This window comes from Procambarus clarkii, chromosome 70 (genome assembly GCF_040958095.1).
Source record: "Procambarus clarkii isolate CNS0578487 chromosome 70, FALCON_Pclarkii_2.0, whole genome shotgun sequence".
NCBI lineage: Eukaryota > Metazoa > Arthropoda > Malacostraca > Decapoda > Cambaridae > Procambarus > Procambarus clarkii.
The window spans coordinates 16,630,678-16,647,683 of record NC_091219.1 but is presented as its reverse complement, the minus strand read 5'-3'; the positions used below and the strand labels follow the sequence as shown (position 1 = coordinate 16,647,683).

Below are 17,006 nucleotides of genomic sequence, written 5' to 3'. Positions count from 1 at the left end.
GTGTGATCAAGACATTTTGCACTTAAATTATGACAAAGTTATATGCTGAATTTAATAAGGTATTAGGAAACTTTATAACTTGTAAAATTCTAGTTTTATCTGACTTTTCTTTGTCCCCGATGAGGAGCACCCTAGAGGTAGTAAGGTGTTTGGGCAATAGATTAGGAAATCAAATAGAACTTGCACAGGAATACATAATTGGTTGGTTGAAGTTACTTATTGTTCCAGTTGAGGTAAGAAGGAAAAAGTCAGGTGAAACTAGAGTTTTACGAGATAGTTATTGAGTCTTTAACCACTGTGCTGCTTGCCTTCCAAATATGGCACCCCCCCCTCTCTGTGCGCAGGAAATAAATTCTCGGGAAAAATTAATTTAGTTTTTGAAAATGTTAAATACCCCTCTCTGATCACAGATATGTAAAAAAAAATCTAAATTGTAATTACTTTGGCCGCAATGGGGTCTGAAAAATGGTTTGACGTCACGATTTGGTGGTTGCCCATGACGTAGACTCCTGAAGCCAGTCACCCGCCGGCTTCAACATGCACGAGTTGCCATAAATATTATTTTGTTCATTTTTTGCGTACATTTCCAAATACATTTGTTTTGTTTTTTCTTGCCAATCCTATTTATAATGAACATGTACACAATATTATGGCAGTAGAACATCTGTACTGTCCCAAGACACTGTATTATATGTGTCTCAAATGTGTTCACATATATTGTTCATATAGCCAATGTTTCATGTTCATTTATGTATATTTACAACATATTTACACACTATACACTATCACACACTATATACATTCACCATCAACACACTCAGAACTCCGCGAGTGTGAGCTGCCACACCCAACCAGCCCTCCTTCACTCCTCCAACACCTAGCCTACTCCTTACACCTTACTTGCCAACATTGTTCCTCCCACCATACTGATATTGTTTATATTACACTATTTACACACGTTATGTATACGTTTCTACATGTTTTATTCATCATAACTATACAACTAAGCCGGTATTGTGTCCAAACAGCACAGTGGCCACCATACACTGCATGAGAAATCACACAGCAGCTAGCAGACGACGCTACGAATACGATAGCACCTCCCTCACCAAAATGGCTCTTCCCAACATACTCCTGTAGCTGTTATTCCACTATATACACTCATTGTATATACTCATGTACATATATGTTCACCATAGTGAACCACTAAGCTAGTATGGTGAGCAAAACAAGAGTGGCACTACCTGAATTCCCTCCCTCACCAAACTTCCTCCTCCCACAATACTACGCACAGCGCTAATTATCACCACAATCCTGCTATTATCACAATCCTGGTCACTAAATCCTGTAAATGAATAATTGACCACAAGTTTGTTTTGTAAAGTAACATATGAAGTCGTTTGAAGATTCCTAGATGGATGAAATAATGCTGTGGTGCTGTGGCTAGTGCTGTGAACATCGTGAACAACATTGATTCACTGATATTTGAACATTGTACACAGTCATTATGACACTCAGGCTCTTTTGTAATACTATCATAGCTAAATAATACCAGTTAAATATTTATTTTGACATTACTAGGCAATGCTGTGGTCACAAGCTGAACAGCAGTGCTGTGAGCTCATGCTGCATGTGCCAGCCATGGTTGCTTACTCAGTACTGAGGCTCTCACACCCGGGAATGTTGCCCATGATTTTTTTTTTAAATGGTGTCTGTTTACAAGAGCCCTGAGGAAGCTGATGTGAACCCCCATGTAACCGCAGAGTTTTGAAACATACACTAAAAATGTAAGATCCCGGAAGAGCGTTGTGCCCTCCCCTCCCCCCAGTGGTTAAGGCTTCGTTGTATATCAAGTAGTGTCTACAAGATCATGTACTAGAGATAAAAGCACCATTGAAAATATTCATTTACTGCCAATAAAATATACAGTATTTATATAATGTTGAAATGTTTGGCTCACTTTTCTGTAGAGCCCCCCTCAGCTTCCTCGAGCTATACCAGGCTGATATGCATGTATAAGATTGTGGCATCAGTAAATTCATTTGGAGTTCTACCCTACCGGGGACCATGAGCCAGAACCTGGCTCGCCCTCAAAGAGGCACTAGGAGCAATGGCCTATAGAAACCTCTATGTGGTTGGAAGCATTCTATGTCTGCCATCTACCGAGTTAGGTACCCAGAAAGGTAGGTGTTTCAAAACAAACTCCACCTGGTTAAAATTGCTACCAAAAACCAAACTATCAAGCAGGACTCCGCAATCTGAAAACAAGCATGACTTCACAGCCGCTACAGTGCTGCTGTCTGTGCAGCTCCCCCCTCCCCAGGAGGGGGAAAGGGGAGCCCCAGACCCCTCGCATCGGCCACCTAACCCCAATTCTGAGGCTGATGTGTTGCATGGCGGTCATTCGACTCTGGCTTCTGTCTCTGAGCAGTGTTGTTCTGCTATGTGGTGGTGTGTGAGCCAGGAATAATTCACAGAGTACTGGGGGCTGCATGCGCCTAGGGCCACCGTCCCTAGGTGCCCTGTAAGTACTGCCCGTGTGTCTTGGGGGTTATCTTCCACAAGTCGTTTGGGAACTACCTCCGTAGGGATCTTTTGCTGCTTGGTGATTGCCCACCCTTGGGGTCAGCTGTGGTTTTCATTTCTGCTGTTTGACCTTGGGTAGGAGGTAGTATCGTCACTGGTAGGGGGGGCAAGGTATTATGCAGCTAGTCACCTATTACACAGTGACTGGTTCTGTTCCTCCTGTAGATGATGTACTTTTGTGGGGGAGTTTTCTTTTTCTTTTTGTTTGTTGCCTGGTGGGGGTCTGCCCCTTGGTTATTGTCCACCCTCTGTTATTCTGGTGGTTCCCTGCTAGACCCCGTGATTGTACACATCGCAGAGATTCAACTTTTAATTGATCTCTTGGTAGTTTGGGCCAACTGGTTAGCAGTACATTGTCTGGGCTTCCCTTAGCAGTCTGCCTAAGGGCCCTGGAAATCCCTATTGGGGCTCATTGGTCCAATGGATGCATCCTCTGGGTCCCATCTCACCTTGTGCGAGTTCGAAGGTTGCTCTGTCCTCTTGTCTCAGGGTGACATTCACGGGTTTTGCCTCTGTCATGCCGCCTGTTGGGTCAGTGACACTTTCGACCCAGAGTCATGCGAGTGGTGTTCCTTGCTGGTTCTAAAATTCACCCAGTCCACTGATTCTGATAATATGGTGCATGCACGGTTTCGGTTGCTGTAACGGGCTAGGTTAGTTGCCTTTCCGGGTGCCCCATGGCTGCCCCGCTTTGGTTATAGGGACCCGGATTTGGGGGCATTAGTCGCTTTGACTTCGGTTTCATCCGTGCCTCTTCATCCTTCCTGCTGTGGTTTGTCCTGCTCCCCCTCCCCCCTTTCCTCTCCCCCCCTGCTGTCGGCTCCAAAACATCTGAGGGTTTCAGAGTCGGGGCAGGGTCTAGTTGGTGGTGAGACTCGGGTGGTCTCAGTGGCTGTCCCTTCCGGTTCAGCGATGGAGGCATTCGAGCCTGCTCCTCCGGCCGGAGCTTCTGGGTTCTGACCAGTGGACCTCCCCTTTTTCCTGCTTTTCCAGTTGACTCTGCCTTTTCTTTAGGGGAGGAGGATTTGGAGGACGGCTCTGGCTCGGGTCCTGACGTGGAGGATCCTGGGGCTGGGGAAGAGTTGATTTGGGATGCTTGGGCCTAATTTGACCCCGCTTGGGTGTTGGTACCCTCTGCGTAGGGCTTGTTGTTGCAGGGTGAAGGGGGTTTTCTTACCCCTCCCCCTTCCCTGTATGAATTTGATATGGGTTCAACTCCTCCCCAGGTTCGGTTTCAGGTTCCTTTGAGTTCTTTGGTCCCTTCCTTCCAGAGGTTCTCGGCTTCCCATATCCCACCTAAGGAGGTTCGGGAGGTCATTGCGGCGTACCTCCTGCGTGACCCGGATTTTGCCTCAATAATGGACCCTTTCTCGTTTGACCTCGGTTCTACTTTTCCTTATTGAGTGCATTACGTGGTACTAGCATCATCCTGGTTAGTGGACTGTTTTTTCTTTTCATTGGGGGGCATGGCATGCGTTCAGTTGGACCCACATGCTTCAGTGGTGTGAAATTTCTACTGTGGTTCAGGTTTACCTGGGGGGAAAGTTGGAGCACCTCTATGCATGTTTGTTCGCCCCCTTTCTTCCTAAGGATACTGGTCAGGTGTAGCTCCAGGTGCAGGTTCCCGTCTTTTCGATGTCCCTGGTAGCTGAGGATTTGCATACTTGGGGGCACGTGGATTCAGTTTTGCGGCTGCCTTGTTGAAGTTGTATGCGCCGATTATGAAGGAGGCGGTGACTCTGTTCTTTGCTTTCTGCCTCGCATGACGGCAGGCTGTGCTTGCTCATTGTATGGAATCTACATAGGCCCTGGCTCTTAGATTTTCATCACCTTTTTGTTCTTTGTTGTTTGAAGAGTATGCAGTGGTGCAGTATCTGTAAGTGGCTTCTTCGAGTTGTCGTCCCATGTCCGACTTGCTGCTTCTTTGGGGGGGCCCGTGGGGGGGGGGGCCTTCCCGGAGGGGTCATGTCAGGGCTCGAGGTTCCTCCCATCATGATAGGCCAGTGGTACCAGTTTCAGAGCCGACACAGACTTTGGAACCGATGACATCTGTCGACGCGGTGATCGCTCTGCTTGTAGGTTGGCTTCGCGTAAGAGGGTGTCGACCCTTTCTCGGTTCAACCCATTGATGAGACGACAGGGGTAGGAGAGGCTTGTGCTGTTCGCCCGTGCCTGGTTCCACAATTTGTGGGTGTTTAGGGTCGTTTCTTGTGGCCTGCAGTGGCGTAGGGTGGCCACCCTTCCCCTTCGAGGGGTTCAGGACTGGCGGTGCAGACCTCCTCTCCTGCGCTCTGTCAAGTCATCTTGGATTGAGTTCGCTTGGGCGTGGTTGAAACGTCCTTGTCCCTCAGGTGGGTTTCCTGCCCGTTTCCAGTTCTGAAACGGGACTGCGCGGACTTGCGGTTCATTCTGGACTTGTCCCGTCTCAACCCCTGGGTCTATTGCCTCACCTTTCTGATGATTACTCTGTCCTATCTGGGTCCCTCTCAGGTTCGGTCTTGGCTGGGTCTTGTTTGGAACTCAGACTGCTTCCGTGTCTCTCCCTCCAGAGGCTCTGTTGCGACTGTGGTCCCGCCTTCGCCTGTTTCTGGTGGGCTCTCGGGTTACATGGTGGGGTTTGTGGGGAGTCTGAATTTTGACATGATGGTCTACCCACTGAGTTGGGTTTGGCTTTGTCGGCTGTTCTGGTTCCTTCGGGGACGTCCCTTCCGCCTCTCTCGCGATCGCTGAGTTCGGCCTCCGGGTGCCTTATGTAGCCTGCTGCGTCGCCGGCTCCTTTTTGGGTTTTTAAGGGTTCAGAGCCTTGGTGCCTACCCAAGCTCGATCTGTTCATGGACACGTTCTCTCTTTGCTGAGGTTTTTAGACCTGTGCTCACCAGGCCGACCAGGGGCGGTGGGGTCTGTCCTTTCGTTGGGCACATAGCACGGTGTGAGAGTTTACGGCTGTATGGATGACGCTTCGGAGGGTTCGGGTCGCTTGCGGATCGATGATCCAGCTACATTCGGACTGATCCCTGGTGGTTCATTGCCTGAACTGCAGGGGTTTGATGCAGTCCTTGGCTCTTTGGGGCTGGTCGCTTTGGGGTGACTCGTTTGCTGAGTTCTCAGAGTTTGGCTCTCCTGGCTATTCATGTTCAGGGGAGTGTCCAACATCCTGACGGACGGCCTGTCCCAGTTCATTCTCCTTTCACCACGGACTGGACTGTCAATGCCGACTCGTTCAGTTGGCTCTGCCGGACGTGCAGGCACCCAGAGGTAGACCTTCTTGCGTCGGCATGGTTGAGGCGTCTCCTAGTATATGTGGCACCCTTTTCCGACTGCGAGGCCATCAGGATCGATGTATTTCGGCTTTGCGTTGAGATGCAAGCGGCGGCCGCCTCCCGGGTAAGTCTCTTTCTATTTTCTGTGGTTAGGAAGCTCTGGAGAGCTGGAGGGGCTCTCCACAGAAAACCAGCATTGAATGTAAGGAAATGCTATTTTCTGGGTGAGTCCCGGAGGCTCCCCGGCAACCCTCCCTCCCTCCGGTCGGCAGTTTTCACATTTTTGATATTCAGCCTCTGAACTGGGATTGAATGGCTGGCATGAGGGGTCTGGGGCTCCCTCTTTCCCCTCCTGGGGAGGGGGGGGAGCAGCACAGATAGCAGCTCGGTGGCAGTTGTGACGTCATGCCTCTTTGCTTGTTTTCAGATTGTGGAGTTTTGCTTGATAGTTTGGTTTTTGGTAGCAATTTTAACCAAGTGAAGTTTGTGTTGAGACACCTACCTTTCTGAGGGCCTAACCCGGTAGATGGCAGACATAGAATGCTTCCAACCACATGGAGGTTTCTATAGGCTCCTCATGTCTCTCTGAGGGGAGGGGGGGTCAGGGTCTGGCTCATGGTTCCCGGTAGGCTAAAATACCAATCAAATTGACTGATGCCACAGTCTGATACATACATACCACCCCGGTATAGCTCTGGGGAGCCTCCAGGACTTACCCAGAACGTGGCATTCAATGCTGGTCATTTAGTACAGTGGTTAATTTGATTTAAATTATAATTTTTTTCTTTTCATTTATTATTTTCTTTAGCATGTGTCTTACTACTTTTGCAACATTGAGGAGAATTAATTATAGCAATTACTAGGGAAATATACAAACCATATTAATGTTTGCTCTAGTTATTTTCTATTATAATTTCTTAATATCACTTTTCAGGATCTACTAGAGAACCTTGGGAAGCACCAAGCACAACTGAAAAAGTTGAATGAACTTTCTCAAACCTTGCAAGAAACTCACCTTGATTCATTTGTTCAGAACCAAATGCGACACCTTAACTCTCGCTACCAGGTTTTAATCAACATGGCCAAGGATGTTTTGAGAAAGGTGGAAGCTAGCTTTGACCAGCATCGTCAATATGAGACTTATCTTAGTAAGGCTAGAGAGTGGATTGATAATGCTCGAATGGTTGTCAGGGATTGCATTGACATGTCTCCTGATTCAGGCAAAGAAAGTCTTGAACGACATTTGGATTTGATTCAGTCACTCATGAGAAAGCAAGAGGAAGGACAGGCCTTAGTTCATCAATCTGTCAATTGGGGTGAAAAGGTGCTCCGCAATACTCGATCTGATGGTCGTGACATAATCAATGAGTCTCTAGAAGAGTTGCAGGCTGACTGGGACAAACTTATTAAAAAGCTCTCAAATGCCAAGGTTACTCTGGAGACTAACCTTCTTCAATGGGCTGACATGAGCGTCTCGTATACTAATATGCAACAGTGGATTAGCGAAAGAGAAGCAAAGCTCCAGCAACTTACGAATGCAATATCTGCCTCTGGCAAGAGAGGCTCTGGTCTTTCTCACAGAATTTCTTCTCTAAGTATTGGTGAACGTAAAGCTAATCTCCGTCGCACCAGCAGCATTGTTCAAGATATTGTGTCCTTTGAGCCAATGATTGAGTCAGTTACATCCAAAGCAACAGAAAGTCAAGCAAGTCAAGTAAAGAATAATGCTTCAGAAATTTCCAGCAAGTACCATAGCCTTAGCAAGCAGGCTAAAGAACTTCTTGAGAAGCAGAAGGATATGGTTGATCATCATCAAGAATTTGTTGATGCAGGCAATGAATTTATGCACTGGCTTAGGGCTGCAAAAGAGAGAATGGCCAAATGTGCTGAGCCAACTGGTGACAAGGATACAATCAGTGGCAAAGCAACAATTCTCAAATTACTTCAAAATGAACAAGAAGAAGGTCAAAAGAAGCTAGATAAAGCCTTCTCCTTAGCAGAGAGAGCATGTAATCTAGCAGACGATGAAGATAAGGAGGTCATAGAAGAAGAAGTAGCATTCCTGCAAGATGAATTTGATAGCTTTTTGTAAGTAAATTATTTTGTTAATAAGCATTGTTCATTAAAACTTTGAAACAGAAATTTCTAATTATAATATTTGAAGTCATTTTTGTACAAGTTTTAATATTTTTTCCAAATTGCTGTATAGTATTGTGTTGTTATTGTCAAATTATTACTCTCTCTCTCTCTCTCGCTCTCTCTCTCGCTCTCTCTCGCTCTCTCTCTCGCTCTCTCTCTCGCTCTCTCTCTCGCTCTCTCTCTCGCTCTCTCTCTCTCTCTCTCTCGCTCTCTCGCTCTCTCTCTCACTCTCTCGCTCTCTCTCTCTCTCGCTCTCTCTCTCTCTCTCTCTCTCTCTCTCTCTCTCTCTCGCTCTCTCTCTCTCTCGCTCTCTCTCTCTCTCGCTCTCTCTCTCTCTCTCGCTCTCTCTCTCTCTCTCTCGCTCTCTCGCTCTCTCGCTCTCTCTCTCGCTCTCTCTCGCTCTCTCTCGCTCTCTCGCTCTCTCTCGCTCTCTCTCTCGCTCTCTCGCTCTCTCTCGCTCTCTCTCTCTCTCTCGCTCTCTCTCTCTCTCTCGCTCTCTCTCTCTCGCTCTCTCTGTCTCTCTCTCTCGTTCTCTCGCTCTCTCTGTCTCTCTCTCTCTCTCTCTCGCTCTCTAGCTCTCTCGCTCGCTCTCTCGCTCGCTCTCTCGCTCGCTCTCTCGCTCGCTCTCTCGCTCGCTCTCTCGCTCTCTCGCTCGCTCTCTCTCTCTCTCTCTCTCTCTCTCTCTCTCTCTCTCTCTCTCTCTCTCTCTCTCTCTCTCTCTCTCTCTCTCTCTCTCTCTCTCTCTCTCTCTCCTATCTCTATCTCTATCTATATATATATAATTACAGAGTTTGTTTTTATCTATTTTCTGGGGGGAGCCCCGTCGGCTCCCCGGAGCTTTACCGGCTGATATGCTAATGTCAGACTTTGGCATCAGTCATGTGTATGGAGTTCTAGGGCCTACCGGGGACCACGAGCCAGAACCTGGCCCCCTCAGAGAGGCAAGGGGAGCAATGGCCTATAGAAACCCCCGTGTGGTTGGAAGCATTCTATGTCTGCCATCGACCGGGTCAAGCATCCAGAAAGGTAAGCATTCCAAAACAAACCCCTATTCTGGTGAAAATTGCTACCTAAGCCGAACTAGTGAATAGAACTCTTCAACAGAAAACACGGAAACTAGTATGACGTCATACGTCACCGCGCCGCTGTCTGCGCAGCTCCCCCCTCCCCGGGAGGGGGAAGGGGGAGCCCCAGACCTCCCACGCCGGCTATCCACCCATCAGTTCTTCGGCTGATGCTATTGGCAATGGTTATGTGCTCCGGCTCCAGTGGTTGTTTCAGCACTGTACCTAGAGTGTGGTGTCTGTTTTCTAGGTGGTGCGTGAGCCGGGTGTGATTCTTCAGTACTCGGGCTGCATGCGCCTAGGGTTCCCTTCCCTAGGTGCCTTGTAAGTACTGCCCTTGGGGCTTGGGGCCACCTTCCACAAGTTCCTTGGGTCCTGCCCCTGCTTGGCCGTTTACCGCTTGGTTTTCGGCCGCTCTTTGTGTGCTCGGGTGTTCTGTCTCCCATGTTCGCCTTAGAGTAAGGGGCGGTGTTTGCACTGGTGGGGCGCGGGGTACTGTGCAGCTTGTCTTTACCAATCATAGCGGCCGGCTCTGTTCCGCTTGGGTACGCTGTCCTCTTGCGGGGTTTTCTTTTTCTTTTGTTTATATACCTGGTGGGGGGGTCTGCCTTCGTTCTTGCCCCTTGTGTCCCTTGTGTTCTGAGTATTTCTGGTGGTACCCCCTGCTAGGTCCCCGTGAGTGTACACGTCCCGGGGGTTCAGCTCTTAGAAAGTTGTTTGGTAGCTTGGGTGCCGGTTAGCAGTACCCTGCCTGGGATTACCTGAGCGCGAGTCCTCTTAAAGTAAACGCTCGGGACCCTGGGAAACCCCTGGGGGCGCGCGGGTCCGATGGATGTGACCCCAGAGCCCCCCCCTCGCTTCCAGCGAGTTTGAGGGTTGCTCTCACCTTTTGTCTCTGGGTGACTCTCTGTTTTGCCTCCGTCTGCTGCCTGTGGGGTCGGTGACACCTTCGACCCGGTGTCCTGCGAGTTTGGTTGCTCGTTGTGGCTCGGTTACCCAGTTGTGCTAACAAAGCGGGTGCGGGCAGCAGGGGCGTTGCACTTGAGCCTTGGTGGTGGCAACGTTCTCGTGGTTTCCTCCCCGGGAGCCCCGGGGCTGCCCCGTTGTATTTCGTTTTGGGAGCTTGGGGGTGTTGGTTGCATCCACGCCCCCTTGTCTTTCCCCTGGTTCACCCTTCCTGCCTGCATCCGGTTCCTTACCGTCTGTAGGTTCAGGGCGGGGTGTTTCGTGGTGTTGAGACTCGGGCAGTCTCGGGGAATTCCCCTTCCGGGGTAGTGACGGGGGCATTTGGGCCTGTTCCTCCAGCCGTGTTGTATGAGTCTGCCAGTGGGCTCCCTTCCTTAGTGTTTTCACGGCTGCCCCGGTTTTCTGGTACGGCCGGGGCTTTGGGGGAACGGCTCGGCCCCGGGGCCTGTCGTGTAGGTTCCCGGGGCTGGGGAGGGGCTGCCTTGGGGGGGGCCTTGGCCCCGTTAGACCCCGTGGGGGGTTTTATCCCCCTCTAGGCGGGGCTTGTGGTTACGCGGAGTGGGGTCTTTCCTCCCCACTCGCCGTACGTGCTGTTGGACGTCGGCCCCTCCCCGGGCTCGGTTCCTTGGCCTTTGAGTCGGTTGGTTCCGTCCTGTGGGTGGATGTTTCCTCCCCCGCTTTTTGGGACGGTGTTTTTGTCATGTTTCCCCGTTCGTTGGGGTTCTGCGTGACTTTTGATCTCGGGTGCGCCTTCGTGTGCCTTCGGGACTAGTGTTGGCTTCTGTGTTCTCGAGGGTACGGGAAGGTTTTTCGCTACTTCCCGCATTATTGGAACGTCTGTCGGCTCCTAGTACTTGTCGCCCTGTTGGGCTACTTGTCGCCCTGTTGGGCTACTTGTCGCCCGGTTGGGCTCCTTGTCGCCCGGTTGGGCTACTTGTCGCCCGGTTGGGCTACTTGTCGCCCGTTTGGGCTACTTGTCGCCCGTTTGGGTTCCCTTTTTTTTTGGGCTCTTTGCTTCTTTGGCCGGTTTTATTGTTCCTGCTTCCTCTTTTGGCTCCTTTTCTCGTGCAATAGTCCTGGCTGGCGCCTTCCCGCAGGGAGGGTGTGCGGTTCGGCCAGCGTGTTATGCGCATGCGCCGTGGAGTTTGTTTTGGTCTGGGCGATGGTTCAGTGCTGGGGTTTTGCGCCCTTTTTTGCTACAGTGCTTCGCCTCTCGTTCTTCTCCCTGGCTGCGGTATGTGCCCCTTTGCACCAGGGGTGTCCTGGTTCCCAGTTGTGGGGAGGACACCGCGGTTTTCTGTGTCATGGGTGTGGACCGCCTCCTTCGCCTCTCCCTGTTCTCCTGCGGGTCCGGCTCTGGCGTCTTCACCTGGCGGTGCTCCCAAGTTCTTCTGGGCACGGTTGAGTCGTGTCAAGTTCGAGCCACCATTCGCCAGGTGAGTTTCTGCGGTCTGGCGTCTTTTGGCCGGGCGCTGGATGCGGCGGTGTTCATATACCTGTTTTTATTTAGGTATAATTTTGTACGACTGAGACCGTTCGCACACCAGTGACTGTCCCTTTATCACCCCTTCCTGTCCCCCTCATGTGCATGTCCAACCCATGCTGGAGTCATTCAGGGGACCCTCCTTTTTTAATGTTGTGAGGTGTGGGGGTTGTAGGGTTGGTTCTGTACTCACCTGGTGAGGCTCCTGGCTGTGCTTGCAGGATTTGAGCTCTGGCTCTTGGGTCCCGCCTATCTGGTAGAACTTGCGGGATAGTACCAGCGGAGTGCAGTGGTGCTATTGGCACTTTTGGGGAACACTGTATTACCATCAGTGGTCTGTGCTTGTTACACGACCTACTTGCGAGCATAAGCCTTCTTGCTGGTTCGTCCGTGGACTTCCAGGGCGCACTGGCCTGTTTTCGTATGGCAGTTCCGGCCCGTCCTGGTTGTGGGGGTATGTGGACCGGTGGACTGCTCCTAGCAGCTGCCTGGTGGGCCATCCTCTGGCCGGTCTGGCCTGACCTTGGGCCGGGCTTGAGGTGTAAAAGAGCTCCCAGTACCTCATCCAGCAGGTATCGAGCGGGGTTTTCTCCGCCGTCGGTCGCCTGGTGCAGGTTTCTGGGCCTGCAGGGTTTTGTCGTGTCTCCGTTGGCCCTGTCTGGGGTCTGCCTGCTCCGTTCTCTGCCTTTGCAGAGGGGAGTTGCTATTTACATGTTGCATGTTGCAGTGGTGCCTGTTGCTGCTGCTGCTGCACGTGAGCATTGGTACCGTGTTTCACGGTGGCGTGTCCTTGTTCCTGTGTCCGGTTGTGGAGTGGCGCTTTGCTGCCGTTTTGTGCCTGGGGATTGCGTGGGGTTTTTGTCCCTGCCTGATTGTCCACCCCTGGTTGTTCTCCTGTTTTTTTTTTTTTTTTTTTTTTTTTTTTTTTTTTTTTTTTTTGTGCTTCTGCTCTTTCTTCCTGCCTCTTCTGCAGCAGGAATGTTCTGCGTGTGTTCTTAGGCGTTTGTCAGCCTGTGTCCTGTGATGTGCTTCTTTGTCTCGGTCTGTTGCAGTTGTTCGTGCCCCTTGGTTCGGGTCCTGTTCTGGCGGCGACCCTTCCGCCTTCTTTGGTTTTCCTAGCTTGCCCTGCCGGTTGTTGTTGTTTTACTTTTTTTGGGGGGGTTCTTGCGATGTCTCGCGTCGGACCCGTCGTTTCTGAACTCCTGGCGGGCTTGCATGCTTCGGAGTTTTTCTGTTCGGCAGACGTTCCATCTCCTTGTGCCGCCTGGGTTTCGGTGGTCGCGCCCGAGATCTTCTCGCGGCTCCGCCTTTTTCCTGGGCTCGGGGGGGGCCTTGTCGGGGCTGCTTATGTTCTGCCTCGTGGTCTCGCCTCCGGTTGGTGGTCAGGTGGCTTCGTGGTAGGTGTCCCACCTGCGTGCTTTCTTGGCGGCAGTATGGGGTATTTTGGCGGTCCTTCCTTTTCCTGTCCCTTCTTCGGTGGGTCCTTCTTGTTGGCTTGGTTTACTCTCGGCTTGGTTTTCTAGTAGGGGTTGGGGGCCGTCGTCTTGCCACATACTGTCGCCTCTTTTCGTGCGGCGCAGGCGGAGCCGCTTCAGCTTGCTTTCGGTCTTGGTGTTGCTTCTGCACCGTTAGTCAGCTGTCTTGTGCGTCATTTCACCTCCGGCCTGTTCGTGCGCCGCTTGCACCATCCTGGTCTCTGGTCAGCGTGCTCTGTCTTCTCCTCGGTTGGTAGTGCCCCTTCGGTTCCGGTGTGTTTTTTCGTCGGCTCTTTCCTTTGGGCCTTTGCCTCTGGGGGTCGGTTCGCTGTGTTTTCTTGCTCCTTCGGTTTTAGCGTTTTGGTTGTTTGATGGCAGCAGTCTCCATCTTTTCTGGCGGGGGGTGGGGCTGCTGCATTCTGGAGGGGTCCAGGGTTTGTTGGTGCTTTGTTGGTCGGGCCGGGGGTGTGTCGTTTTTGTGTTCAGTGGCGGCCCTCTGCTGTTGTTTGCGTGCCACGGCGTTTGGGTCCGGAGCGCGTTTTGCGTTGATCCGGTTCTGTTCTTCCCGGTTCGCGGGTGATGGTGTCCCGGGTGGTCGGCCGTGTTCTTGCGGCTAAGCTGCCTGTGTTCTTCCCTCATGCCTGTGGCGTTCGTGGCTTCGCTGCTCTCGCTGCCGTCTGGGCGACGTGGCCTTGCAGTCTTTCGAGCATGGATTTTTGGTGTTCGTGCAGGGGCCTTGCTGCTCTGGTTCTCGTGTTGTTCCCGGGATTTTCGGGGCTGTGGCGCCTTGGGTTGGCGTTTGCTGCCGGTTGTCTCGCCTCCTTGGGGGGTGCGTGGTGTCCGCCTCCCGGTTTTGTCCCTTTGACCTTCCTCTGTGGGTAGTTAGCTCCGGGGAGCCGACGGGGCTCCCCCCAGAAAACCAGCGTTGAATGTAATGAAACGCCATTTTCTGGGTGAGACCCGGAGGCTCCCCGGCAACCCTCCCTCCCTCCGGTCGGCGTTTTTCGCGTGTTTTGACATCCAGCCTCAGAACTGATGGGTGGATAGCCGGCGTGGGAGGTCTGGGGCTCCCCCTTCCCCCTCCCGGGGAGGGGGGAGCTGCGCAGACAGCGGCGCGGTGACGTATGACGTCATACTAGTTTCCGTGTTTTCTGTTGAAGAGTTCTATTCACTAGTTCGGCTTAGGTAGCAATTTTCACCAGAATAGGGGTTTGTTTTGGAATGCTTACCTTTCTGGATGCTTGACCCGGTCGATGGCAGACATAGAATGCTTCCAACCACACGGGGGTTTCTATAGGCCATTGCTCCCCTTGCCTCTCTGAGGGGGCCAGGTTCTGGCTCGTGGTCCCCGGTAGGCCCTAGAACTCCATACACATGACTGATGCCAAAGTCTGACATTAGCATATCAGCCGGTAAAGCTCCGGGGAGCCTCCGGGTCTCACCCAGAAAATGGCGTTTCATTACATTCAACGCTGGTTTTTTTATATTTTTCTATATTTTTTTTATTTTTTGTTTCAGAGGTCAAGTTGGCAAAACAAAGAATCTTCTGGAAATGGGCATTGTTAAGTGGACAGAATATGAAGATAAGTTTAAAGAATGTGAAATTTGGCTAGATAAAATGGATAGAAAGGTACAGAGCTATAATAAGCTTCAGAACACCGTTCAGGAGAAGCGATCGGTACTGGAAGAGTTCCAAAGTACTCTGCAAATGATATTTGACTGGCAGAAAACTCTGGATCTGCTCAATATGCGCGCACAACTGTTATTGGAGACCTGTGCTGACTCCCGTGTGAGTAATGCCGTCACACAGTTAACTACAAAGTACAACACACTGCTGTCACTGGCCAAGGAGGTAATGCGCCGCCTGGAAATGCACTTCCAGGAGCATCAGCAGCACCACCAGCTGTATGCAGAGTGCAATGACTGGATTGATCGCACTCGCAAGAAACTAAACGAATGTGCCGGTGAAGCATCATCATTGGAGGAGCTCAAAGAAAATTTAGCTGGTGTGAAAGCTATAAAGAACACACTAGAACAAGGTCAGCATAAGCTAAGATATGTTCTTGAGCTTAAGGAACGTGTTATTATGAATACAGAACAGATAGGTGCAGCCAGGATTCAGGAAGATACTGAAAATGTGCGTAAAGAGTTTGACAAGCTCATGTCTGATATATACGGCATGCATCAAAATCTTAGCACTAAACAATCACGTCGAGAGGAAACTGAGAAGATGCACAAAACTGTTATTGAGTGGTTGGAGGAGCTGAACACAAAAGCTTGTGAACAGGGTGTGCTTTTCAGTGAACTAAGTGACAAACGTGCTGCTCTGGAGAAGTATCGCATTCTTCTCCGTGATATTGCTGCTCATTTTGACATGGTGGAGCGTCTTGCAGCAAAGAGAAATGATGAGGGATACTCTCAGGAAGAGGTAGATGAATGTCTCAATAAATATGATTCCATAAAGAAAATAGTAATTGACAATATCAAGACTCTAGAAGTGTACGTTAAAGAACACGAAGCCTATCATAATTCAACTGTTGAGGCCAGTGACTGGTTGAGGAAAACTCGCATAACAATGCAACAATTTGCAGACAGCCATGGGGAAAAAAAAGAGGTAGTAGAGAAGCAGCAGCAACAGGAAGATATAGCAGAAGAATTTCCAGAGGGTGAGGAACTTATCAACAAAGCCATTGAGCTCAATAAATCAATTCGACATTCCACTTCTGAAGATGGTCATTACACTCTTCGTAGTGAGGCAGATACACTACGTATGGAGTGGGAATCCCTTCAGCAGATGAGCATTGACATTCGTCGCACAATGGAAAAGTGTTTACAAATATGGGACGAGTTTACTGAGACCTACAAAGATCTCAATACTTGGTTAATAGATTTTCAGCAGAAGGTAGCACAGGAGCCTGAGGAGCCTACTCCAGAAGATCTTGAAAAGTGGAAGGTATGTTAAATATGTTTTGTTGGCTTCTGCCTTGTCTACACTGCTTTATTATAAAACTTTTCATATTGCTTTTATAGTACAGTAGTTATATTTTTGTTAAATTACACATACAGTAGTTGATTTTTTTTGCATCTCGGTAGCTTTATAACGAAAAGGCTATATTTTGTTAAAATATTTTTGTTGTCTTCTTGCTTAGCATTTTATCATACAAGTATGTAAATGTTAATTTCAGTGTAGATAGCATTGATAAAATATGTTACTTCCACTTACTAACATCTCATAAGGGCTGCAATTTTTCTTCACTTTTATCCCTTTGTTTTTTGTGTGACGTGACCTCTTACCCCCCCTTCCCTTACTCCGTACATCCACATCCGTCTCACTGGACCTCCAGCTTGCCCTCGCAATCTTCTTGTTTTTTTAGATTTGTCTAAGTGTACTCTACTTTTTTTTCAAATTAGAAAGCTTATTTCTAATTAGTGAACAATAAATATATCACTTCTTAAACCTTGCACTGCCTTGAAAGAAAGACATTAATCTTCAAAATTTGAACTGCCAGTCATTAATGGTTTGGGATCCACGAGGTAGAAAACCACCAGCTGATAATGGCTACCAGGAAGTTGGGGATGGATTTAAAGCTGAGAAATGTTTTCTGTGGGGAAGCCCTGTCAGCTCCCTGGAGCTATACCGGGCTGATGTGTATATATTAGACCATGGCAACAGTCAATCGAAGGAGTTCTAAGTCTACCAGGAACCAGAAGCAGACCCTGGCCCTCTCAAGAGAGGCATGAGGAGCAATGGCCTAAAAACACCCTTGAGTAATTGGAAGCAGTCTTTGTCTGCCATCTACCAGGTCAGGCACCCAGAAAGGTAGGAATTCCAAAACAAACTACTGCTGGTCAAAAAATTGCAAGCCAAAAGCCGAACTAGCAAACAGAACTTCTCAATTAAAAACAAGGAAACAAACATGACGTCACTACAACCACCGCGCATCCGTCTGCGCAACCTTCCCTCCTCCCCACTTTTCCTTCTTCCCTATTCCAGGGAGCGAGTCTCCCAGGTTGTTAGCAGGATTATTTGGTC

The 17,006-nt window shown here is 49.9% G+C and overlaps 1 protein-coding gene across 6 annotated transcripts in view; it reads left to right on the top strand.

Moving 5' to 3' along the window:
• LOC123775278 (uncharacterized) overlaps positions 1-17,006 on the top strand; it is a 477,428-nt gene that overhangs the window by 179,267 nt on the left and 281,155 nt on the right. For all 6 annotated transcript variants that reach the window (XM_069311593.1, XM_069311592.1, XM_069311596.1 and 3 more), the window contains 2 exons: positions 6,781-7,934; positions 14,492-15,926. In XM_069311593.1, coding sequence (XP_069167694.1) covers positions 6,781-7,934; positions 14,492-15,926 — 2,589 coding nt within the window. The remainder of the gene's footprint in view (positions 1-6,780; positions 7,935-14,491; positions 15,927-17,006) is intronic.